This window comes from Sesamum indicum, linkage group LG1 (genome assembly GCF_026168435.1).
Source record: "Sesamum indicum cultivar Baizhima isolate 11 linkage group LG1, ASM2616843v1, whole genome shotgun sequence".
Taxonomy (NCBI): Eukaryota; Viridiplantae; Streptophyta; class Magnoliopsida; order Lamiales; family Pedaliaceae; genus Sesamum; species Sesamum indicum.
In genome coordinates, this window is record NC_142657.1 from 22,399,500 (window position 1) to 22,426,334 (window position 26,835).

General features: G+C 33.7%; 5 protein-coding genes across 5 annotated transcripts; 3 read left to right on the forward strand and 2 right to left on the reverse strand.

Annotated features, from left to right (window-relative positions):
* Positions 1 to 1,111: 1,111 nt before the first annotated feature.
* LOC105171673 (ubiquitin domain-containing protein 7SL RNA1) lies at positions 1,112 to 2,010 on the reverse strand. The gene has a single exon (XM_011092868.3). It carries the CDS (start codon positions 2,008 to 2,010, stop codon positions 1,222 to 1,224), a length of 789 nt encoding a protein of 262 aa, XP_011091170.1. The 3' UTR covers positions 1,112 to 1,221.
* Positions 2,011 to 5,505: 3,495 nt separating this feature from the next.
* On the forward strand, positions 5,506 to 6,812 carry LOC105171683 (putative carboxylesterase 8). Its single transcript, XM_011092878.3, has one exon. The coding sequence runs from the start codon at positions 5,581 to 5,583 to the stop codon at positions 6,658 to 6,660; it is 1,080 nt and encodes a 359-aa protein (XP_011091180.1). The 5' UTR covers positions 5,506 to 5,580; the 3' UTR covers positions 6,661 to 6,812.
* Positions 6,813 to 10,705: 3,893 nt separating this feature from the next.
* LOC105171693 (putative carboxylesterase 9) lies at positions 10,706 to 11,990 on the forward strand. The gene has a single exon (XM_011092890.3). It carries the CDS (start codon positions 10,959 to 10,961, stop codon positions 11,919 to 11,921), a length of 963 nt encoding a protein of 320 aa, XP_011091192.1. The 5' UTR covers positions 10,706 to 10,958; the 3' UTR covers positions 11,922 to 11,990.
* Positions 11,991 to 12,597: 607 nt separating this feature from the next.
* On the forward strand, positions 12,598 to 18,037 carry LOC105171704 (Nucleotidyltransferase family protein). The gene is made up of 6 exons (XM_011092903.3): positions 12,598 to 13,846; positions 15,506 to 15,874; positions 16,101 to 16,324; positions 16,413 to 16,476; positions 16,969 to 17,165; positions 17,443 to 18,037. The coding sequence occupies exons 1-6, from the start codon at positions 12,722 to 12,724 to the stop codon at positions 17,651 to 17,653; spliced, it is 2,190 nt and encodes a 729-aa protein (XP_011091205.1). The 5' UTR covers positions 12,598 to 12,721; the 3' UTR covers positions 17,654 to 18,037.
* A 795-nt stretch (positions 18,038 to 18,832) lies between these two features.
* AGL20 (AGAMOUS-like 20) lies at positions 18,833 to 26,452 on the reverse strand. Its single transcript, XM_011092915.3, has 8 exons — positions 26,018 to 26,452; positions 25,637 to 25,856; positions 19,969 to 20,050; positions 19,708 to 19,769; positions 19,497 to 19,596; positions 19,345 to 19,386; positions 19,193 to 19,234; positions 18,833 to 19,098 (listed from the first exon to the last, which is right to left on the reverse strand). Exons 2-8 carry the CDS (start codon positions 25,816 to 25,818, stop codon positions 18,937 to 18,939), a joined length of 672 nt encoding a protein of 223 aa, XP_011091217.1. The 5' UTR covers positions 25,819 to 25,856; positions 26,018 to 26,452; the 3' UTR covers positions 18,833 to 18,936.
* Between the last annotated feature and the right edge of the window lie 383 nt (positions 26,453 to 26,835).

Here is a 26,835-nt window from a genome sequence, read left to right on the forward strand (position 1 = left end):
CACTTCAATAACACCTAAATATTCAGTTCAGGAGAATCACAATTCTTTCCACTTTTGATCTTGTTGGTTATGTGATTCTCACTTTTGATTCTATAACTACTAAAAAAGAGCATTTTTTGATCCATGACACCTTTATCGTTATATATTTTCACGAAAAATGCCACGGACCTTTATATTATTTGTCCATAGATTACGAAATTTTTACTTTTGATCTTATAACTTTTAAAAAGTTGCTTTGTAATTTGATCCTATGCATTTAACACGGACGTGATTTTTTTGTTAAATATCTAATGAAATAGTGTCATCAGACCAAAAAGTGTAATTTGATCTTATGCACTTAACACGCACGTGATATTTTTCGTTAAAATATCAAATGAAAAAGTGTCATGGGACCAATAGTGCTACTTTTTTAAAGTTATGGGACCAAAAGTGTAAATCTCATAACCAGTGAAACTAAAAGTGAAATACCTAAATTACAAGACAAAAAATACTATTTCCTCTATTCAATTACTGATATGATAGATGACGAGACATATTAACCATCTTACCACGTTCTGTATGCTCTTGTAACTCAGGTCATTTGATATTTTTATCTTTAACTTTAAGGTAGCATTTTGCATCTTCTAAATATTTTGCAATTTCGTGTAGGATCAAAATACTACCCTAAAAATTAAAGGATAAAAGTTGCTAGCAAAAATAAGCCAAGTGCAACAGTAGTACCAAATTTTAAAAGGTCATATGAAATGCATATGCATTTTTCTGACGAGAAGGATAAACTTTAGTTGAAAAAAGACTAGACTTGTCAAAATTAGAAAAATGCAGAATCAAAATACTACCGTAAAAAATTAAAAGAATAAAAACACCAAATAACCTGATAAGGCCAAAAAGTACATTTAAACCTATAGATGATATTAATCCATAATCATTAAATAAAACCCACTTAAAGTATTGATAAGAGTTTGAGAAATATCCAAGTTAACAAATTTTCTAACAAAAACTATGATTCTACGGAAGAGTGAGAGTCCTAATTGGTCACTACCTACAACACATGACTAGTTATTCTAATGCCAAGAACAACTTGAATTGATAACAAGAATTACTAGTGAAGAAGAAGAAATGGTATTAATACCCTAAACGCTCTATTACCTGAAAATAGCACCAAATTAAGTTGATCTTTTATGGATTTTCAATTATCTATCGTGATTATTAAATTTTAAATGATCATGATCCACCAGAAACACTCCCACCAAAAATCTCAATGGTATCTCCTTGACAAACATGGTGCCATCTGAAAGATCGATCGTCATCCATTACATTTTGTTTGTAAATGAAAAAATACCCTTCTTGTGGAAGATTCAGTTTCAGCTTCCGCAGCTTCCTCTTCAGTTCCCCCACGTTGTCCGAGGAATTCACCTCGACCGGAATTTTTTCAGTACCACATTTGGTAAGAACGACGATCCTCAACTTCCTCGATCCGTTGTTCATGTTCCCAGACGATCGCGACGTAGTGGGGACAGGAGAGGACCGAACAACTATATCTATTTCTGAGTTATCTGACAGCTCGCAGTCCTGCATGGATTTATGATCATGCAATTCGATTCCATTTGCATGGACGGCCAATCGGTTGATCGGTACTCCTTCCATTTCGTGGATTTTTTCCTTGAGCCTTCGAATTGTTTCGTTGACATCCATTTCAAGAGCGATGCCGAGCTTTGATGACGGCATTTTGAGGAGGAGCTGGATCTTCGAGGGTGAAAGCTCATCCATCTTGGTCGGTTGGCTGCCAGCGTCGGAAGGCACCAGTAGATGGATGCGAGACCGATCAAGGATCTCAGAGTTGTGGACATTCAACTCATCTTGGAGGATATTGCCATTGAAAATTAGGGTTTGTTTGGAGATGGGGATGCCCTGATCCTTCTGGATCTTCTCCTTGATCTCCAGCATTGTGTCGAAGTAGCCCACCTCAATGTAGAAAGGGCTGCCTCGACTTGGTTGGAAGATCACATCCATCACTCACTCAGTTTGTGTTTGCGTGCGGTTGTGTGTGAGAGAGAAAGAGATTGCAAAAGAAGAGAGTGTGGAAAAATATACAAGGATAGTTGTAACAGCATCCGATATTGGCTGAATGTGAATGATATTTATATATTTGACTTTTTAAAATTCATTTTGTATCCCCGACTTGAAATCACACCCTATCTTTTTAATTAATTTCAAATAATTCCCTCCAATGATTTTCAGGCTAAGTTATAGGGTTTCGTGAACTACTCTTGAGAAAGTTTTGCATTGCTGATATAAATGATTTGGGTTCCTCGCATTTTATACCTTGCACATATATTTAATTTTGTGGAAATAGGTTGGCATAAAAGAAATAAAGAGCAAAATCCAACGAAGCATCACAGTAAATTCACTAACAAAACTTCCACCCACAACCAGCGTTAAAGAAGAAGAGGAAGAAGCAGTCCCAGCCTCATCTATTCTTTCGATGTCATTATGCCAGAAGTTGCCTGATAGCGATTTGGCGGATTGTTCGGTTTGAATGGCCTAATAGAAAGTGGTCACGGGACGTTGAATGGGCTGCAAGGAAATGGAGAGGAAAACATATGATTAACTTGGCTTATCGTGCACTCCTAGCTGCTTGCATTTACCACATTTGGAGGTTTTGAGACGCTTTGAGCATACGGAGCAACCACCGAATATAATAGCCACCATTATTGTGGAAGATATTAGACAGATGATTATCAGTGTTAATTTATCCCGTTCTGTTAGTTCATGTGCGTTATATAGATTATGGCGTATCCCTTGGCCTGTCGAGGGAGAAACCAACAGTTGAGCACTGTTGTACTGTACGATATTGTTTTATTAATAAAACTTACATTTACCCAAAAAGAAGCAATCCCAGCCTCCCAGATGAGCATGACCGCGTAAATTTCGATTCTTTATCTGAGGGCGGGTGTTATTCAGGAGTGCAAGAGGAGGAGGGAGGCTGTGGATCGATGCTGTTTTTGACATTCTCTGCTAGTCGTGTGGCCTGCATTTTCTGGATTAAGTTTTTTGTTTCAATATTGCTGAGAGGTGCTGCGTTTTTTATATGTTAATTTGTTGATAAATTGTAAAATATTTCTTAATTTGATACCCTTTTCCCACAGGATGGATAAAAGTAGACATTTTATTATTACGTGCGAAAGGGTGTTGTTTTTTGTAATAAGCAAACCTTACTGGCTACTGCCCGACTCTCTATATCATGGTTTGATAAGTATATATATTAATGTAAATTTCATTCTTTATATGGTCCCTCAGCATTTTCTAATGATGTATTAAAGTCCGCATTGGTGGCTATAAAACGGACACAACACATCCAAATTGGTGTTCACCAAGATGCGGAGCCCATTCGTACCAACCTCACCCATCCATCTTTATCAACTTTCTCTTTTTCTCTGGATAAATCCATCTTTATCAACTTTATTGTTATCACTCTCAATTCTAATTCAATACAATACCAACTGTCTGCAACTTTCGGGGCCCCCACCCTACCCACTCAATTTCCACCTCCTGCCCTCTACTACTTTAATTTCAACTACTTATATTAATGAAACCACACTCAAATTATTAATTGCATTCTTTTTCAAAATTATTATACATATATGTTCATGTGAGAGATTGAATTATTAAAGTTGTTAAGAAATTCCTCAACAGTTTTAAATACACGCCAAGACAAAACTGATGCTTTTGATCTAATCACGTGAACAAGCATTCTTAATTACTTACATAATTCAAGTATGATTCTGGCGGATCAAAACTGAATAGATTAATAGATATATGCATCCAACGTTAGTCCCACGTTATAAAAAGACGTTCCCGCATGTGGGAACATCACATCATATTCAACTCTATTTTTATTAATTCATAATATTAAGGAGGAATTGCACCGTTTTTCTATGAGATTTGGTGTAATTACCTATAAATTTTCTATAGTTTGAGAAATTATTTTCAATACCTCTGAAGTTTTTTTTTTTTCTGTTTAATAAATAAATTCATTCGTTAATTAAAATTTACAAAATTCATCGATATTAATAAAGAATAAAATTCATATATATTTACTGCTGATTGACTAACTGCTGACTTATTATAGGTCAAACAAATATTTTTCTAATCAATCTACCCTTATACAAATAAAGATATATATACTCACATGCATAAATACGTGCAAAGATGCATAATGATAATTTGATCAGAAAAGATTTGTTTGAGCCCCAATAAATTAATATAAGAAGTCAATCGAATATAAATACAAATTTTTATTCAATATTTTTGTTACTATTAACAAATTTAATATATTTTAATTGATAAAAGAATCTATTTGTTGAATATAAACAAATAACAAGAGTATTATATATAATTTTTCAAATAAAAATTACATCAAATATGCTGATTACAGACTCCCCCCACATGCATGTACTTCCCACCTCATTCCATGTGAAGTTGGAATATTATGTATATTCTTGATAGTCCTTTCCCTTTATTTACCACGAAAATGCAGCTCCCCTTGTTCCCACGTATTATTATTTTTTAAATTAGTGCACGCAATTTTTGTATATATATATAATAAATAATATTTTATATTTTAAAATATATTATGAATATATATATATATAAACCAACACATTATATTTTTAAAAATAAAAAAAAATTAATTCAGAAGGATTATTACATAACAATAAAATTGATGTTGCAGTGTCATAACTGTCATCTATAAGAAAAAAATGCCTTTTTTATATATATAATATAGATAAAATAGTTGATTCTAATCGTATGTGATAATCGTTGGAAATTAATATAATTAGCTCTGCACGTGACGCATTTGTACTATAGCATTTAAATAATAATTGCTACGCTCTCTCTCTCTCTCTCAATTTATAGCATATATTATTAACATTTTATTATAATTTTTAAATATTACTACACGTATTCATATGAAATAGGGTGAGACATAAACCTTACAAATGTGAAGGATGCAGAGATTAATAATATAATTACTAAACCTACTACATACCCTTACTTTTTATGAGAAAGAAAGGATATTAATGAAAAGGAAACACATACTCAATAATTATATAGTTTCTTTCTTTTTTTTATAAAAGTGAATTTACATGATTATATTAAAGAAAAAGAAACACATACTCAATAATTACATTGTTTCTTTTTACTTTTTATAAATGTGAACTTACGCAATTATATCAATATCTCAATAAATTGAATAATTATACATCGATTTTATCAGTATACTATCAATATAACAAAGAATTACGTGCAATAAGCTCACATGAACTAAAACAAAAATTAAAATAAGTACTTGTACACTTATTGACACTCAAATCTATGAACTCGAACTTATCTATTCAAACTCATATTGGTGTAATAATGTTGTGGATAAAATTTTACAAAGTAATTACAGCTAAGAATAATAGCAGTATTAATCGGTGGAGGTTTCTATATATAACAGTCGGAGCAGCGCAACTCTACTCCCAATCCCATACCAACTCTCTTCTCTACTAGTTTTTCCTTTCAGATCCAAACTGATCGATGCTTAAACCCATACACACACTTGTTCTCTTCTTACTTGTTTGCCTCTCATGGCACACAGTCTCCGGGCAACAAACCTGGCAAGAAGCCTTTAAAGTCCTCGGAATTGCATGGAACAGGGATGGTACCTTAAACCGGACTGTCCAAATTCCCATGGTGGATCCGACCCCCTACGCGGACACCAAACCCACCCCCATAGCCCTTTCTCAGGACATTTACCTCAGCCCCTACAACAAAGCCTATATTCGCCTCTACATACCTCTCAACCCTCCCAAGAACAAGAAACTCCCCCTCATCATCTACCTCCACGGCGGCGACTTCGTCCTCTTCAGTGCTTCCACCGTCATTTTCCACAACTTCTGCAACGACATCGCCTCCCAGTTCCCCGCCGTCGTCGCCTCCGTCGAGTACCGCCTCGCCCCGGAGAACCGCCTCCCCGCTGCTTATGACGATGCCCTCAACGCCATCTTCTGGGCTAAAAATCAGGCTCTGGGGGTAGGTGGGCGGGACCCCTGGATGGAGTACGCCGACTTCTCCAGGGTTTTCTTGCTTGGCAGCAGTTCCGGAGCTAACATCGTGTACCATGCGGCTCTGCGGGCTCTGGATTTCGATATCAGGCCGTTGCAGATCAAAGGGTTGTTGTTGAATCAGGCGTATTTCGGTGGGCAGAGGCCGACGCAATCGGAGCTCAGACTCAAGGATGATCCATACGTTGCTCTGTACGTGAACCATGTGCTGTGGAGCCTGGCCCTACCCAGGAACCTGAACCGTGACCACGAGTTCAGCAATCCGATCTCAGGTGGAACGTATCTGGGTCGAGTCTTCCGGTTGCCGAAAGTGTATATAAAAGGTGATTATGGGGACCCGTTGGTGGACCGGTCGGTGCAGTTGGCCAAATTCTTGCAGTCTTGCAGGGTGCCTGTTTATTCCCGTTTCAATCAAGGAGGGTTCCATGGGATTGAGCTTCAGAACACGACAGCGGCTCAGGAACTGTACAATGAGATGAAGTGGTTCGTCAACAATGTCTGCGCGAATGAGGAGATTGAGGAAATTGTCAGTTCTGATCATTCTTCTCAGTAATGATATCATGAATCTCCAGTCAGGTCTCTCCGGTTTTTACGTACTGCCGTTTTCTAGCATATGAATAACTAAACGTTGTACCTGATGCAATCGTGTTTGTACTCTTGAAATTTGAAGAAGTAATTGGAGATGGGTTTTGAATTTTGTTGTTCTATGTTATCTACTTAATTTGACCTTCTTCGTAAGGAGCATTGTTTTATTCGGTAGAATAATTTAATTAGAAAACAATTGTATGCAAAAATAAATGGATCAATACCTGCAAATTCTCATTTAATTATTCATTACTTTATTGTATGAATTTTAAAAAATAATTAATATGCATAATATCATTTGTTATGTTATTAGTTCACTATAAATCTCAATAAAATCTTCATTTGTCTTATGTATGCACACGCACTTGTTCTACAAACATATATATATATATCATCACTAGCAATAATAGTACTAGTTAGATAAATATTATTTTAATTAGAGAGAGCTTATACAGTTATTATGATTCCTCTTGAAACCAAAAAAAAAAAAAAAAAAAAAAGGAAAAACTAAAAGCTAACATAAATGGAGTGGTGATGATGAATTGCCCTGTCCTAGTCTGAAAGCCACAGGCCCACAACTTTGGGTTTCTTCATTGATAATGATGGTGCTGTATATTTGGTTCATATCCTCCCTCTCTCTCCCTCCCTCCATCACACACCCACACAGACACAGAGACACAGACTTTTTTATTAATTGATTTGCAACTGTTATGAGTGAGAATTCCGACATTATTTTCAAAAAAGTAGAAAGATGATGATTCCCTTAATTATTTTCTGATGGATCTACCACAAATTTAGCCATCAAGAACTGAAGAGGCATGCATGAAAGGTGAACCCCACGGAAGATATGGGCCACAGTTTTGCAGTAATGATTCATGAGAGAAATTGAAGGGAAGCATGCATGGATTTAATTATTGAGATTTTAGAGTTTTGTTTTTCTCACAAATTACTCTCCTGCTCATTATTCTTCAACAATCTCACCTTTTTCACTATTTAATTACAGTGTACAAATCAGAATTTTATTTGCTTACTTGTGTGGATGTATGTTGTGATAGATGCGTCAAATTGAAGCTAAGTAGAAGCAACATAAAGAATCATATCTTCCATAAGTGAATCAAGTAGGCTAAACAAAACACTCAAATGCTATTATTGAAAAAATGACCAATTTTTCCTCCAACCTAAAGTACTTGACAGCAACGTGCTTATTTTTATAGGTTATGAGACTAAAACTGCTAATTACGTAATAAATGAGACCAAAAAGTAACTTAAACCTATAATTTATAGGACTGAAAATGCTATTTCCCTTTATAAATATATAATCCATTCTTTGTTTTTTTTGGTTTAAATGTACATGTCATTGTAAGTAATAAGCAATAACTTGTATAGAAAATACAACAATCACCAAGTTAACAATTATTGCAAATAGACTCCGATCACACAGCTCTCGCTAATGCTGCGCAGCTAGCTTGTTGTTAGGCAAGGCATGTGAGCGTCATTCAATACCAAACCCTAAAATCCAAGCATTAAGTCAAGTTCCTGAAAAGCCAGCAGGAAAAGCTCTTCATGAAGTCGACGATCGGTGGTCTACTTTGTAGTTTGTGATCCTCTCTAATTTTTCCACTCTCTGGATTTTTGTGCTGCATCTAAAATTATATATATACACTCACCCTATCCTCGTCAACTCAATTTTAGTTTGGAATAATTACATTGTCTTTTCTTAATATTTAATGTAATTGTATATAAATCTTCTATAATTTGAAAAATTATATCTAGCATCCCTAATATTTATTTACATCTAACAAATAAGTTATCAATTAGTAAAAATTCACCAAATTTGATGATATTAACAAAAAAATCAGAAAAAAATTTATATTAATTAATCCTTGATTGACTTATTATTATAGGTTAAATAAATTTTTTTATTATCAAATTACCCTTATACATCTTCACATATTAACGTATGTAAGAAGGTATGTTTTTCCCGTTAAACTTGAAAAAAAATATTTGAACTACAATAAATTTGTAATTAATCAATCGAAAGTAGTTATACCAAATTTTAAAGAAGGAGATCCTAAATATCCATTTTAATTTCATAGTTGGTTGGGAATCAGCACTTGTTTCGTCCCTTTACGATGACTTTCATCGTAAATAGCTTACTCATTATCTCATAATTTATTGGATTTAAGTATTTATTAAGTTTTTAATCGGAATTAAAAGATCTAGTCTAGCATGTTAAGGAGAGAACAAATAAAAGAAAAAGAGAAAATAATAGAAAAAGACAGAAAAAATCTCCAAAAAATGAGAGATTAAACATCCAAAGATTTTCATACTGTGAATTACATCACATATGTATACTAATTAGTTACCTAATTCTACTAGGATTAAAAAGATAAATTTCTAATTGAACTAAAAGACTAAAGGAAATAAAACTATTATTCTAAATAAACTTCACCATCAAAAGGTGTTCCTCATTCATCTTTTCATTTTTCATATTCCATTTTTCCTTTAATAGACTAATACTGCAAGATAATATTTAATTATGAGCATTTTGATCACAAAAAAAATCAAAATATCAAATAAAATAAGTATCATGAATGTTTTTTGTACATAATTTATAAAAAACTATAAATTTTAAATATTCTTTTTTAAATAAAAAGGTTTCAGTAAAATTTTAAATCCATAAAAGTAGTTCAAAAGTTAATAATGTATATTGCAAACAACCCTTGTATTTTGATAAAATAGCACGAAATTTCTCGGTGTTAATTTTATAAGTGAAAAATTTCATATATTTTATAAAATACAGCAAAAACTAACAGAAATTGTTTGAGATATGTATATTATGCGAGTGGGCTTTATGTTTTGCCATTTCTAGGACTACATTAAGTCTATAAATGTTTATTTTACCCATTTTATTTGCTATTTAAATATATTTTAAATTATTATTAATATAAAAAATTAATAAATTATATATTTGATTAATTTAAATCATTATGTAGTTAAATATATTTTAATAAATTATATTATCATGGAATATATTAATTTAAATATAAAATTACTTCATAATATATAAAAAATTAAATTGAAAAAACACAATGAAGACTGGTATATGAAATTTATTTTTTAAATTTAAATATTTGTATAATATAAATATAATCAATTTTACAATATTAAGTAAATTAATTTTTCTTTCGTTTAGATATATTTCAATAAATTATACTTATTCATAGAATATATTAGTTAAATATTAGAATAAAAAGATTATATCAAATTATAATAATATTTAAATTAAAGTAATTATTATATATTTGAAATAAAAATTTTAATATATTTTGAAAAATTACATCATCTTGACTAATTTTATTTAATTTTTAAAATTAAAATAATATTTTTTTCATCTTTTCTGCTGACTCGCCTCGCCACCGAGCGCCATTACCCTAAATCTGAAGCGATAATACTAGCCCAGGGAAGTGGACAACCGCTCGAAAGAGTGAGTCGTTGGCAATGCCACATCGTCCCCTTCTAAAGGGGCAAAGCCGTCGTCCCATTTGTGAGGGCGGCAACGGCGATAGCGACCTTGCCTCTCTTATATTATATATGTATAGTATATATATACATAAAAAAATATTTTTTAAATTAATTAAAATGTAAACCTTTTATTTTTCAACTATTAAAGATTAATAATTATTATAACAATGGTATAACGGACATTTCAATTAAAGTTTCAATAACATTAATGATAAGTTGACAACTGACGGAAGATTAGAGTATGCATTATTTTGAAAAACACAGGGAGTTTCTTATCTATATTTTTAACATAAAGGGGTTTTCAGTTAAAATTTTAAAACATAAGAAGGATATTTTTCTTCTATCAATACTAAATTATTTTATCAAAAGAAATTTTATATTAGCTCTTATATTTTGGGGTAAATACAGATTATTTACATAAAATGTATGTCTATTCCAAAATTAATTAACCTAACTATTTTATGAAACAAATTAAATGAACACGTGGGATTGGAACCCTACTTAAAACTTGCTTAAAAGCTTAACAATTTCTCCTCAAATATTGTTGTTACAAAGCTTTGAACAACGAAAATCAAGCACAACCCCTTCTTTCCCAAATAATTTACTAACATAAAAAATAAAAATAAATTAAACAAAAGTCAATTTTCTCCTAAGGAATTCATCAGAAATCCTAATCAGATATCATCAAAAATATTCACATACATTTAACTTACTCATCTCAATAAACTCGTCAGATATATCATGTCAAAATTCGATCCCTACGAACACCTCAACGTCTCCCTCAACCACGATGGTTCACTCACCCGCTACGTCAAACTCCCCACCTCCGCCGCCACCGGCGAGTCCCCCCAACACGCCGCCCACTCCGTCCTCAGCAAGGATGTCACTCTCAACCCCGACAAGAAAACCTGGATGCGACTTTACCGCCCTGCCAAGCTCCCCTCCAATGACAATTCCGTCGCCCGCCTCCCCATCATCCTCTTCTTCCACCCCGGTTCCTGGATTTCCATGAGCGTCGCCGAGAGCATCATCCACGAGAGCACCAACCGCGTTTCCTCCGAAGTCCCCGCCATTGTCGTCGCCGTCGAGTTCCGTCTCGCTCCCGAGAGCCGTCTCCCCGCCCAGTATGAGGACGCGATCGATGCCATATTGTGGGTCCGGACCCAGGCCGCTGATCGTATCCATGGCGACCAGTGGATCAGGGACTACGGCGATTTCTCTAGGTGCTACCTCTACGGCTCGTGCTCCGGCGCGAACATTGCCTTCAACGCCGCGCTACGGCTGCAGGAGCTGCATATTCATCCGCTGAAAGTTGCTGGAATCATACTTAACCAGCCGTTTTTCGGAGCGAAGCAGCGGACGAAAAGCGAGCTAAAGCTAGCTACTGATCAGTATTTTCCGCTGCCGGTTCAAGATTTGCTCTGGGAGCTGGCGCTGCCAGTGGGAACGGATCGAGATCACAGGTTTAGTAATCCGTTGATGGACAAATCGATTGAGAAGAAGCTGAAGAATCTGGGGAGGTGTTTGGTTGTAGGGTTTGGAGGCGATCCTTTGATTGATCGGCAGCAAGGGTTTGTTAAGATGTTGGTGCAAGAGGGGGTGCCGGTGGAGGCGCGGTTCGATGATGTCGGATTCCACGGGATCGATCTCATTGACTCTCGGCGGGCGACCGCGATTCTTACTTTTATCAAAGACTTTGTTTGATTTGATTAATTAATTTTGGGAAGGACAATCAGAAAATAAACAATAATTTAATGTTATGCTATATATTAATTGATTGAGTTTTATGATGTTTGAGTTGAGTGTGGTTGCTAGCTCAAAATTATATCCGATTCTTTTTAAATAATTAAAATGGTAAAAATCATGGAGATTAAGAAAGAATCAATTAGCTCATAATTATGATATTGCTACATCAAAACTTGATCGATTAAACGTTTTATATGTATCAAAATTGCATCACTTCATTAATGTATTTCTTGTGAGTTAAGAATCCAAGCAATTCAAACCTACTAAACAAAAACATGAATATTATTAATTAAAAAAACTAGTAATCATTTAGAAAAACATCAAATACATTTTACTTCTAAGTATTTAAATGTAAAAGAAGTTGCATAAGTTTTAAAACTTGATTTTCCATTGATTATAATATTGTTATTGTTATTTTCTAATGTCTTTATAATTGTTTAATAACTTACATTACAAATTAAATTTAAATAATATATTTATTAAATTTATTTATTGAAATTGAACCATATTTCAAGAAATATAGTTGAGAATTGTTGATGATATAAAAAACATTAAAAATAAAGTTAAAAAATATTTATTATTATGAAGGGTTAAAGTTGGGATAATAGAGAATTAAGGGGTTAGGATGAAATTGAAGAGGGAGAGGGAGTGAGAGACGGCAAAAACAAGTAGCAGCAGTCGGATATTATCACTCCTTTGATCATTCTTGAATCGAAATAAAACACTTTTATGCGCGTCCCCTCCCAATAATTTCCACCATGAACGGCCGAGGAGGCGACGCGCCACCGCCCAATGGCGGGGAGTTCCTCCTCCAACTCCTTCGAAACCCACCCAACTCAAACCCTCCTACTCCCTCGCCACTGCACCACCCACCATCCCAGACCTTCTCCCAGGACCCGGCCGTTGCGGCCGTCGGACCCACAATTCCGTCCTTCCCGCTTCCGCACTCGGCGTTTCCATCCAACGGCCATGATTTTCTTTACCGCCCGGCTAATCCCTCTCCTTCCCCCCCTTTTGCTCCCCACAATTACTTCCAGCAAAACCCTAATGTCAAACCTAATTTAAACCCTGATTTCTCCTCTCCTTCCGCCGGATTCAATTATGCGTTGCATCAATTTAATCTTCATTCCAACCGCATCTCGCCCGGTGATGATATGAGGAAATTAGCGTCTTATGGCGACAATTCCAAGTCAAGCGTGCCTCATCAGCAGGAGCAGAATATCATCTTTGGGTCTCTAAATCGTGATATCCTACATAGTGATCCTGCAAGTGTTTTGCGTCAGAGTTTATATCGAGAGAATAGACTAGGGAATTCATATCAGGAGGAGGGTTTGCGGATGGACAGAATGCTAAACGGGTTTCGCGTGAATTCTATTGATATTGATGGGAGTGCGCGAGGGAATTCTACTATATTGAGGGCTTACGAGCAAGAAGTAAGTAGTAATAGTGATAACAGGAGAAAGCAAGTGGACAATGGGAGTTACAGGGCCGTGGCACCGCCACCAGGATTTTCGAGTAATGTGAAGAATGTGAGAAACAGAGAGTTTGGTTATGGGAGGACTTCTGTTCATGATTTGGATAAGGGTAAGGCTAATTTTGGTGATTTATGTAGGAATGACAGATCAGGTAATCAGCTTGATTCCCCTGCCCCACCAGCTAGAAGCAGCCTGCAGTCTGTTTCGGCTTTTGATATTGAGGAATCTATGATGGAACTCCATGGTAAGGATGGTGAAAATGGTGAAGAATTGATATGTGGTGGGCGGGATAAGGTGAACAGAGGGCAGACCGAGATTCATGATTTGGAGGATCAGCTTGTGGGTTCTCTGGGACTTGAAGATGAATCTGGCGAGAGGAGTGATAAAAAGAAACATTATCGTGACAAGGTAATCTCTTTGTCCATATGTTTCTTCTGTTCTTTATTTCGGAAGATATTCTAAGTGGTCATACTCCATTTTTTTTAATCTCTCAATGAAGTTATGAATCGTTCTTGTTTGAAACAGAACAAATTACATTAGAAGTATTGGCTTCATAAATGTGGCTAATTAATATTGTTGGAGGCATTTAATGTGGCAATCCAATTGCTATTATATGAATGAGCAGGATTAAATTCTCAAGTTTGATCTTGTGCAGCACTGGAATTATGATAGAGATTCTAAATATTATGAAGAACATTGCCTAGCATCTTAGAAATCTTCTAATAGCAACTAGAAAAATGAGAAAGGTAATCCTGTTGCAATATTTGGGCCACGTGGATTGGAAGCATCATTTTTACTGGATTACTCATGGCAATCAAGAAGTATCATCGTATATATATGACAATAACACAGATGTATGCATATCTTGAAAGCCAACAATCATATATCATGGACTTATGCATCACCATCACCCTTCTCTATTCTTACTTGGTACTATTCTCGAGGTTGCCACTGCAGGAACTGAATACCAGACAACTTTAAATAGTTAAAAGCTGTCCACATGTTTAATACCAATACATTATTTTTATAGTTTGTGCACAGTTATAAATTGTGCATGGTGCAAAAGGCGAGACCCAGTGCCATTTTCAGCCATGGTGCGCCAGAGCCCCTTTTTCTGGGGCACCATGGTGCGAATGGCTGAAGGCCAGCTTTAAGAGGCTTGGCTGGGCTTTTAATAAAAAAAAAATTAACCAAAAAACTGAAGTGAAAACCTTAACCTACGTCAGTTTCTCTCTCCAGCAGTAACCTTTTTTTTTGTGTGTGTGTGTGTCTTTTCTCCTTGAATCTTCGGTAATTTTCTGATTACTTTATCGTGATGTAATTATTGTTATTATTAATGTCACAACTCAATTTTCTTGCTACAATATAAAATAATTTGCTTCGAATAAAAAATTGATTTCGTTGCTAAAATCCTCAGCATAATTGCTTTTTGCCTGAATTTTGGCTAAAAAATTAAAATCTTACACTATACCTGCTGATTTTGGTGAAGTTACTAGTTCTATAAAAATACTAATACCGAAGCACCTTTGCATCATGACATGCCATGCGCCAGATAAACTTCTTTATGAAATTAAACTAATGAACTAATCTATTGATTCAATGTTCTGAGTTGGGGTTCATATGAGTGACAGAATGATTAAGATTAGCATCTCTCTGAAAAGTGCAGTTGAATTAATCTGATCTAGATCTGTATAAGAAGTTTATGCACCAAATTTGATGATTATCGGTGGACCTTGGTAATGGATATATTTTATGGTTTGGCAAGCGGCAACCAATGGAGAATTATGTCATCTATAAGTGTATTTCACCGTCAATTGACCTAGAATTTGTTCCTGTATTCCTTAGTCAGAATTAGAAACTAGTTTTTAACATGTATGTGAGTTATTAATTTTGCTGTGGTTGAAACGGGATTGAGATTTCTTTTAGACTTTTTTGGAACAATTAATTTTTAGATACTGCCATACTGGTTCCTCTTTTAAGCTTTGAAGATTCAAATTGTGTCTGAGAAATAACTCTCTAAGATGAACTTCTCTTTCTTGCTAGTTAAGTTTTGCTCTTTATGATCAGGATTATAGATCTGATAAGAGAGGACAATGGATAATGGGTCAGAGAATGAGGAATGTTAAGAGGCAGATGGCCTGTCGAAGTGACATAAACAGTTTTAATGCTCCATTTTTAGCAGTGTTTGAGTCGTTAATTCCAGCTGATGAAGAAAAGGTCAAGCAAAAACAACTGATGATGCTACTGGAGAAGCATGTCAGCAAGGAGTGGCCGGAGGCTCGATTACATGTTTATGGATCATGTGCCAACTCGTTTGGCTTTTCAAAGAGTGACATTGATGTCTGCCTTGCTATGGAACTTGGCAATATTGACAAGTCAGAAATCTTGCTAAAGCTGGCAGATATTTTGCAGTCAGACAATCTGCAGAATGTGCAGGTATTCAATGCCTGCTCATGCCTTATCTTTTACTTGGATTTTAGTTTCCGTTTGTTAGGTAAATTAAGTTAAGTTCATTTCCTATTGCATGAGAACCATGTTTGCATAGGGTTGTTAAGGATGGCATAATTTGCCCCTCTTTGCTTATTTTTCTTGCTTGCCTCTATGGTGATCTTAACCTGAAGATAGCTTTTAATCTTAATTTTTGTCCTTGTTCCTTCTCCAGGCACTTACGCGTGCCAGAGTTCCTATAGTTAAGCTCAAGGATCCAGTTACTGGTATCTCCTGTGACATTTGTGTAAACAATGTGCTGGCTGTTGTAAATACAAAACTGCTTCGAGATTATGCTCAGATAGATGTAAGACTCCGGCAGTTGGCGTTCATTATCAAACACTGGGCTAAATCAAGAGGAGTAAATGAAACTTACCAAGGAACACTATCAAGTTATGCGTGAGTTCATCTAACTTGACCAATTACCCTTACATCTCAGCCCTTGTGTATTTCTTTATGGCTAATCAATTGTCTGAATATTGTTCAGGTATGTATTAATGTGCATTCATTTCTTACAACAGCGCAGACCTGCCATTCTTCCATGCTTGCAGGTACGCAACAAGAAACTGAGCTTGAAATTCTATTGCAGTTGCTGCTCCTGGAAATTTTCTGATTTGTTTTGTTCTATGTTGGTACTTTGGAATTTTTCTTGCTGCATATGCTGTACACAGACATAAGAATGCTGGGGTAGCCCCAGTGATGTTTACAGTAGAACACTAGAAAGCTCTTTTCTCATTTCTACTCTCACTTGTGTTGCTTTGTGCATGAAATGTGGACACCAACTTTTTGGTTGTCTAGTGATACAATGTTTCTTTGGATGAACCAAGTGGTATAACAAGGACCAATTCTATTTAATGAAAATATGAACTCGCCCAAGGAAATACTACATGTGCTCTTAGGTTTGATTTATTAAAACCTGCATTGATCTGACATTTTTTCTCAGTTTTGTTTTATCTCTGATTCATTGCTCATTTTGGGCTGGAGACTGTCAGCAATCGTGTTTTTTAAATTTATTGTCATCCCTTCTTTCTTTTCTTTGACAGGGAATGGAGATTACTTATTTTACAATTGTGGACAACGTTGAATGTGCTTATTTTGATCAAGTGGAAAAGCTTCAGAATTTTGGGTTGCGGAATGGGGAAAGTATTGCTCAATTAGTGTGGGCCTTTTTCCATTATTGGGCTTATTGTCATGATTACGCAAATGACGTTATATCAGTTCGTACAGGAAGTACACTGAGGTGAGAAACAGTTACCTGATATATACTTTTGTTAGGGGTATACACTTGCATAACTTGATGGGTAGGTTATCATCATATGGTTATTTTTTGTTGGATTAAGCATGCCTTCTCACCAATTCAGATGGTGCTGTTGAATGTGGCATTGTTTTCAAAATCTTTGTCCACTTTTCCTTTTGGCATAATAAAACTAGGGGGATTGGTTTGGTGGGGAGATAGGGGAGGAAAATGAGCTACTTCCTTTGGCGAGATAACCAATCGAGAATCTTGTGAATGACAGCAAGAGAGCTAAGGACTGGACTAGGAGGGTTGGCAATGACCGGCACTTGATATGCATTGAGGATCCATTTGAGGTATCTCATGATCTTGGCCGGGTGGTGGACAAATACAGCATAAGGGTCCTGCGAGAAGAGTTTGAACGTGCCGCGGAGATTATGCAATATGATCATAATCCTTGTGTGACTTTGTTTGAACCCTATATCCCTAATTAATGTTTTGTAGGCGTGGTGTAGAATTTGTGGTAATTATGGTCAACTTGTAAAGTTGGTATCGTCAAACTTATTAGGTGTGTCTAGGTTATTTATTCCTTGGTTGAAATGTAGCAAGAAATCGTCAATGGAAGCAAGCACCTCACCTGCTTGCTGCATATCTTGCAATTTTGTTGGGCTGCATTGAGCTGGCACTGTACTATGTGGAGTGGACGCTAGTTACAGGTGCGCGCTAGCGGTAATGTTCTTTTGGAAATGGGCAATCACTGTAGAGGGAGAAGTTTGAAATTACTTTATCAAATTTAGGTTTCAATTTTTAATTTTCATCTGCTTGAACATGTAAAGATATGTTTATATATATATATATATATATTGAGAAATTAATTAGTGGAGTAGTGCAGTAGAAAATTTTCACATGGTAGGTTCCTAATGTGGTGCACGAGCACAGGCTGCCTTTGATTGTCACGAGAATGCAAATATTAATTTTTTCGTCCTAGCCTCACTCATTGTTTTGTCTACATAAAATTTTATGTAAAATGATGATTGGAGAATTTGGTACTTTTTGAGCTTGACCACTTTTTTCTCACTGCTTCATATATGATTCTGTGATGGACCTATGCCTTGAATTTGAGCCCAAATGGTTTAAGGCAATGCAAGCCCATAAGCCCAATTTATTAAATTATAGTCATATATGGTTACTGTACATAGTTCAAAAACAAATCCTATATATGCATATGTTAACCCCACCTACTTGACATTAATGTTCTCACCACTCTTGGACATCTCTCTCTCTCTCTCTAACCTACATGCAAATCAACTACGCAGCTCATGTAAATAAGTTATAACTTGTGTCAAATTTTCAATTGACATCACATACATATGCGCTTGATGATGTCGTCAATGCATATTGCCCTCAATTCACAAATATAAATAGAGTGTACCTTGTTCAAATATTTTATCTAATTTAAGGCATCATAAACAATTATTTGTGATACATCATAAACAAACAGTAGTGATTTATTATTAAGGCATCACAAACAGAATTAATCTGCAGAAGCACATATAAATATATATCAGATCAAAGTGTATGTACGTAGGTAGTCAGTAGTCAGTAGTCACATACGCCACTACCAAGCCAAAAAACAATGTGGTTTTCACAGCTGCAATTGGCATTATTTGCAATTTCAAAACCATAAACTCGGGAATTTACTAATTGACACCAATGGGAAATCATCATCACAGATTACATATTTATATAACTTACAAATTAAAGCATTAATTATTATTCACATTTCATTTCTGGAAGGCAGACGCTTGTTCCTCGTCTCAGGGGGTCCGATGAACAATTCTGTCTCCACGTCCGATATCTCACTGATCTCCGCAGAACCCACCATTCCACCCCTCTCTTCGTTCGATCCAGCTCCCTGTACTTGTCCATGCACTCCAAACTAATTCAAACATGATCAGAATAAGTCCAATTAAGTTCATGCATAACCATGTATGGTACATGCAGTTAGAGGCCAGAAACATCAAAGTGCTCACCTTCTCAGACAGCATCGCATTTTCAGCTGCTAGAGCTCTTCCCTGACCCCGGCAAATACATAACATTACAACATGAGAACCATCACTAAAATAACATACTTGGTCCATCTCATCGTGCACAATTTCTTTGGATTTTCTCAAACATGTATTACCTTTTGTTTCAACTGCTCAATCTGTTGCTTGTACACTTGCATCTGAATACCAAAAATTATAAATAATGGATTATCGTATTACTCTATGCTCTATATATTATTAAATGAACTACTCCATAAATACATATACATATATATATATAATATTATACCTTTCTTGCACGGATGATACTGACACTCCGCTCCAGCTGCTGTTCGAGCTGTTGCAGTTCTTCAATGCTGCAGTTTCCTAAATTTTCCCCAAGTAGCTTCCTGGAGAGCATATATGCGTATTACTTGCAATTAATCATTAACAGAACAGGCGGGTCAAAGTTTTATGAAAATCTAAATTCTGAGATTATTCATATGTTGTATTAATCAAACCGTTTTGTTGCTTCAAGTTGCTCTATCTTTTTCATCATAGTTGCTGCTTCATGCTTCAAATGCTGCAATTTTCAGGAAAGTAAAATCAACACATTCGTCATCGGCCGGCAAAGAATTACGTACTACTTTAGATTCCACCAAAGAAAATCAAGATTGACAATGAACATATATACCGGTAAGAGAACATATATATATATTTTAATATCACAGGGGGATAAATTGCTATTTCACCCTATATATATATATATACATATAAACAACCTGCATGTTATGTTCCACGGGTGGGTTGTTTGCTTGGATCTCTTTAGTGTACTGTTGGTAGCGTTCTATCGTCTGATGCATGCTGACAAGTTCATATGTCAAACAAAATACAATTTCTGTTTAGTTCATGAAAACAGTTACTGATATATATACATATATATACATGTGATAGTCCATCTCAGAAAAGCAAAGTTAATTGATGCATGCCTTCCTTCGGCAAAAATTGCACTTTTCATTCCAAATCCTATTACATGCATCTTATATTTAATGTAACATATGCAAACACATCGGTTATACAAAGTTTAGTTACTTTGTGCAACTTGTTGGTCATAAAATTGATCTCTTACTGCTAATGATTATCTGAACTAGATGCATGTGAATAATCATAATATATATATATATAGATGTATATATGACTTTGGTAAAATCATTAATGAGTCATACATTTGAGTAAATTTATATTTAAACCACTACGTAAAAAAAGACTGAAATGAAATGATTGAACAATATATATATAATGTATTTACATTATAGAATATTCAAGACTTAAGTTAAAATTTGAGAATTGATGTTTATGATTGATTGGAGAGACTTGTTTTAAGATATTTACACAAAGACCGTTTTATATTATTTTGAGAATGTAATTTGCTTAATGCAAAACGTACCCTCGGAAGCAAATTATGCTTTTTTTCACTCTACGAACTACACATTCTAACCATGTTCATAAAAATTTAAAGTTGGATTATGAGGACATTTTACTCAAGTTTCTAATGAACAATGTCAAATTTGATTATTGTGAAAACACATACTTTCCGTTCTATCATATCTAAATAAAACGTAAATTACAAACTATTTCTCCTGAGGTTTGGCGTAACTATAAATATCTACTCGTTATTTAAAAAATTACAAATACCTCTTGATTTAACGTCCGCCTAATAACAAGCTTATTTTGTTAGGTTTCCATTCAATTCTTATATTAAACTGATCAAAAAACCCATTTGAAATAATTATATATATATTATAATTCTTGAAAATAATTTTATGAACTAATATTCCCTCTAAATTATTTATTTTATCCACCCTTATTTTTTTTATTTTTCCAAATATTATTTTTATATTTTGAAAAATTCAACAAGGGTAAACTTAATAGTAATGTCTACTTTACCGTCTAAGGGGTACATAATTATTTTTCATTTGAAGGGGTATTTGTAATTTTTCAAACAATAAGTGGTATCCATAATTATGCTAAATCTCAAGAGAAGAAGTTGTAATTTACCTTTCAATTAAAAGGGTGTTTGCCACTTCTCAATAAAAATGCTTATATTAGAAAAAATTGCAATTTTGATCATGCACATATAGGGGATGACCAATGGTATTTTTGGTCATGTTGGAATCATTTTTACAATTAGGCCTTGTACCTAAAAGAATTCCACAAATTAAGGACAAAATATTAGAATTTATAAATTTTGCCCACAATTAAATACCACATGTGACCTACATATGTCCCAAATAAATTGGGATTCAAGCAAAAATACTAATGTGGCATTACAAAAGTTCCCAAATTTATAGGACTAAAATTGCAATTTATCCAAAAAATTGAAATACCAACTCAGAAGCCACACTAGCATTTTGGCTGGAATCCCCATTTATTGGGTCACCTTGTAGGTCATATAGTGTTTTCTAAAAAAAAACAAATTCCGGTCGATTTGTTCTGAATGTGCCATTTTTTTTTTAGTTATACGTTCTAATTGCAAAAATGAATTCCAATAGAACAAAAAATGCCACTCTCCTATGCTTATTAGACTAAAATTGTAAATTTTTTCGCGCAGGACAAAGGTTTTTGGACAAATCAAAATAGAGATATGCTTTGTGAAATTGTGGAGGGAACAATATCTTAATTAGTCTTTATATTAGAGAAAAGTTAGGAAGGTAAATAATAGAGTGTCATATATACTTTAATAAAAGTTCTCCAAGATCACTTAACTTATATTTTTTTCCTAATAAACTAAGCACAATGTTATGAGATTCATTAATTAATTGAATTATTATTTTTATTAACATATCAAATCTAATCTTTTCAATTCTATCATATTCCCTTCTGTCTCTCAATAATGAGCACTTAATAATGAACAATTATAACCGGATTTATGATCTTAAAGTGATTTTGAAAAACCTAACTTATATAACATGTTAAGTTATGGTAATAAAACAAATCCCTTACTTTTATTTTTATATATATACATTCTTTGTGATATAATAAAAGTAGATTTTATTTAATTAAATTCAAGTACAACAATTATGCTATTATTACTTATATATAAAGTCCATTCTATTCTATATATCTATTGCTTAATTTGACCCCCTTATGTTTTTGGCTTGGCCACTTCTTCCACTAAAATAAACACAACCAGAACGTAGAATGCATGAAATTTAATTTTCATTTTTTTTATATTATTTTTTCATAGAGAACTATTTATGATTTTCTCTTTTACTGATTAGCATGTTTAGCACAATATTTAATTTTGTAATGTATCATCACATTAGTAATTTTTTAAAAATATTTTCATTAGTAGACAATTTTTTATCTAGCAAGTAATTTTAGTTATATATTCTTGATTTTGATTTAGAATAATTTAGTTTACTTGATAGTTTTTTTTTTTTCATGAATTTTTAAACATTTTTTGGGTTGTATATATCACTTTGCAATATCTACGAATATTGCAAAGAAAAATAAATTTTTGGTCCCATACAGAATAGGAGGGCTTGTAAAAATGGCCCCCAATTTTTCAAAATTTTGTTTTAGGTACCAAATTTTAAAGAAAAATCATAATGTTTGTCCTATAACTTAAATTGTTGTTAATTTTAACGACAACTGGCACATGTTTTACACCTGAACCTCAACTCAACTGAGCAAAAATTACACTTTTGATCATTTAATAAGGGGGTTTTCATATATAATCCCAAGCTTTCAGGCTTAGTATATTAGTCTCAAAATTCTAAAAATTATATATTTTTGGTCCTCTTTAAAATATTTTGTTAGAAAATTAACAAAAAGGGAATATGCACATTTCTATCAGTTTGCTACAATGAAGCAACAAAATGTATGTGCCTAACACATGAAACACTTGGTGCATAATATAAGTTTTGCCAAACCAAAAAAGTAAAAGAAATAAAAAATCAAAATAGGTCTGGTGAGTAATTAATCACAATTCAAAAATAATTCAACTTATTTTTTCCATCCAAAAAAGAGTAATAAAGATTTGTATTTTATTCAGTGAACTTCTACTCGTTAATTTATATAACAAATCAATTAATATATATAATCAATAATTTATTAATTATTAATTTAATAACTCGATTAATACCATTAGTACATGCATGACTATAGTCTATATATAGAGAGAGTCTAAATTAACAAATTAAAGTTTTATATAAAAATGTAATTATTTTATTAATTGTTAATTAAGAATGACTTATTTTTATAACAAGTAATATAAATATATATTATGCAATATGCACTGATCTATTTTATATAAATAACAAATATATTAAGTACATAATACTATATTTCAATGGTGAATATAATAAGGTTTTACCACTTTTCAATTTAATTTTGTTTGATGACTCACCTTTAGAATTTTATTAAGACCGACATAAACTGATTGATGTAAATTGGTTATTTCATAGTTATTACTGAAAAAATTCTTTCAATATAAATAAGCTTTGAACTAATTAGGAGGCACTTAGGATAAGATCATCACTTTGATGACACTTTTATTTCTAATTTGAGCTGAGAAACTGAACTCTAGCTATAACATTAAATTTGCATGTTATAAATATCAATATGGACAGACATACACACATTATATACATATGTAACTAAACATTATTTTGTATTATTCAGACAGAATAACATGTTTTTTCTTAAGAAAAATTCTTCAATATATATATTATACACACGCATCAAAGTTATATATATATATATTAGTCATCGTTAAATGCATAAAAGTCTCTATTAATACTCTCTTTTAATTAATGGAGTACTACTTCACAGACACAATGGAGAGAGGCTCATGAAGCTGCAGTTCAATTATGTGCCTTTATTACCCAAAAGGTTAGTGAAGAACACAGACACACACAGACATACATGTATACCAAGTATTAAAGTAAATTAAAATATAATCAGAAAGAATCCACAGTACATATATATATATAAGGTTTTATTTCTAGTTTTTCGAACTGAGGAAAAGTTGAAATGTTTTTGAAAATGTGCAGAGCTCTCACTAAATATATACTAATCAAAGTTGATGCATATATATATATATATATATATGTGTGTGTGTGTGTGTGTGTGTGTTGGAATCAGCAAGATTGTAGAATAAGGCAAGTCCGTACATTTGCTGCCAAAAAAAAAGATTCTCTGGGTGTGATATAAATTAAGGGAACAGATGAAGAGGTTGGCCTCTTGAACAAAGACAGAAGAATAATTAAACTCTTGTTCAACAACATAAACACACACACATTCAGCACCTCAGACATCACTTTACTACTTTTATTCCACTCTTTTAAACATCAGATTAAGTACAGTTTCTTTATACATCATCACTACTGACCATCACATTTTTTCATAATGCTACTCTTCTATAGTGGGAATCAATCTCTACCCTTTACTGCTTTCCCATCACTATATTAACATGGATACTTGAAAGATAATTATAAGTTTACATGTTATGGCGCCCTAGCTATATACATATATATATATAGGTGATTACTAGCTAGCTAGAAAGGTCATGTAAATTCTTCTATTGTTGGGTTTTGTGATTCATTCTTGATCATCATCATTAAAAGAAGAGAACCCAGAATAATTATGTGAATTGTAATCTTTTTAATTTAATTGGTTTGACATATAACATATATAATTCAAGAAATTAAAGTATATATGAACTTTGATATTATATATATATCCAAGAGTCCTTAATTTACTTGTAGTACAATAACAAATGAATTGATGTGTTTCTTGTAACACACACACACACATATATATATATATATATATTTGTGTGTGCTACATGAAATCTAAATCAACCTATTTCTTTAACTAGAAATTACATCAATTCTTGTTTTTTCAGAAAAACTGATATATGTTCGTCCTAATATGAGAAGCTATATAGATAGGTATATATTTGCCTCTTGCAGTTTTGCAAATGTATATATATAAATAAATCATCTGACCAAGAGTTAATTTAATTTACCAAGAGGGTTCTTCAGATGAATGAAAAAGGGTTCTTCCCCTAGATTGATTACATCTACTCTAATAGCATTTTCAAGACCAGACAGTGTGTAAAAGTTAGATCATTTCACTAAAGCACTCCTCAGAAATGAAGGATCTAGTTCAGACTTAAACTGGGTTTTGGAGAAAGCCCAAGTTATAAACCTAATTTCACATATACTCATCACGATCTTAAAAACCCACCTAAAAACGCACCAAGATTTGGAATCAAGTTGTCAAATTAGGGGAAGAACAGTAACACCTATACATGTATACACTTGTAAAACAAACTGTATAGATGATATCTATATATATGAGCTAGCAGAAAATTAAAGAAAAAGATAGATTTGAACCAAGAATTAATTATAAATAAAATCTTATGTATGTGTAGGTAGTTACCTTGAACTTGCAAATTCATAGAGCTTGCCTCTTGGGGAGAAGATTATGAGTGCAACTTCAGCATCGCAAAGGACTGAAAGCTCAAAAGCTTTCTTGAGCAGCCCATTTCTCCTCTTGGAGAAGGTGACTTGTCTGCTTGTGTCGTTCTCTATACGCCTCATCTCAGTCTTTCCTCTCACCATCTCACCAGCTCTACCCTTTTCTTCTTCTTCTTCTTCTTCTGATCTCAATAACATGTATCAACCAAAAGGTCAAATGTTGTATACATATATATATATATATATATACAAACTTGGAAACCAGTGTAATTAAAGGTCATAGATTTGTGTGGCCAGTTGAATAAAGATCAGAAGAGGAGTTTATAGATATGGTGGAGTTTACCTGTTTGCAAGTGTTGAGAACAAGAATTTGACTAATAGTAACAAGTCAAGTAGTGGTAAGGAGATGGAAGAAGAAAGCAGGATATGTAGTGGAGTGTGTGAAGAAGAAAAGGGTAGCTAAGATGGGATGCTTACAAATTTGGCAAGAACACAGACAAACTTTTGGTTGGATGTGGGAGCTGTGATAAGGCCTAAAAAAGGGAAGAAACAAATCTGGTGTGTGTGTGTGTTAGAGAGAGAGAGAGAAGGGGTTGGGGGGGGGGGGGAAACCAAGAACAGAAAAATCCCCTTAAACATAGGAAGATTTAACAGAGGATGGTTGCAAGTAATTGATTCATTCACAGACTCTTTTTATGGAATATATTCTGTCACCCCAGAAAATTATATTATCAAGACTTTGACATTTCACACAGAGAAAGCACACAGTAACACTAGTGTGATTTCCTTATTCTATATATATGCAGTGATTATTGAGTTTGCTTCCATATATATTCCTTTTTTCCTCTTCAAACCCCAACAAGAAAAGAAAGAATAATAAAACTACAGACAGCTGACCTTATTAGTTTATTAAGGAAACTCATTCTTGGCTAGTTTTGGCATTCCCCCAAAAAAGCCAATGTGAAAAACTGCGTGTAAAAGGAAAAGAAAATATAGATGAAAATAGTCAAGTCCAAGAATAACTATTGAGGAAATTAAAGAGAAAGGCAGATGCATGTAAGAAACTGGAGAGATGTTTCCGTACAAGGTTAGAAACATGTCAACATCTGCAGTTGCTGTACGTACAGAAAGTAGCCAATCAGAATCCGAAAACGCATTGCT

Bases quoted from the DNA above. Each gene is read 5' to 3' on its own strand.
- LOC105171704 (XM_011092903.3), top strand. From the start codon at position 12,722: ATGAACGGCCGAGGAGGCGACGCGCCACCGCCCAATGGCGGGGAGTTC. The intron at 15,875-16,100 runs GTATTCAATGCC...TTCCTTCTCCAG, and splicing joins ACAATCTGCAGAATGTGCAG to GCACTTACGCGTGCCAGAGT. The intron at 16,477-16,968 runs GTACGCAACAAG...TTTCTTTGACAG, and splicing joins CCATTCTTCCATGCTTGCAG to GGAATGGAGATTACTTATTT.
- AGL20 (XM_011092915.3), bottom strand. From the start codon at position 25,818: ATGGTGAGAGGAAAGACTGAGATGAGGCGTATAGAGAACGACACAAGC. The intron at 19,597-19,707 runs GTTTGATTAATA...TATGCTCTCCAG, and splicing joins CAACTTGAAGCAACAAAACG to GAAGCTACTTGGGGAAAATT. The intron at 19,387-19,496 runs GTATAATATTAT...TTTGGTATTCAG, and splicing joins GTATCATCCGTGCAAGAAAG to ATGCAAGTGTACAAGCAACA.
- LOC105171693 (XM_011092890.3), top strand. From the start codon at position 10,959: ATGTCAAAATTCGATCCCTACGAACACCTCAACGTCTCCCTCAACCAC.
- LOC105171683 (XM_011092878.3), top strand. From the start codon at position 5,581: ATGCTTAAACCCATACACACACTTGTTCTCTTCTTACTTGTTTGCCTC.
- LOC105171673 (XM_011092868.3), bottom strand. From the start codon at position 2,010: ATGGATGTGATCTTCCAACCAAGTCGAGGCAGCCCTTTCTACATTGAG.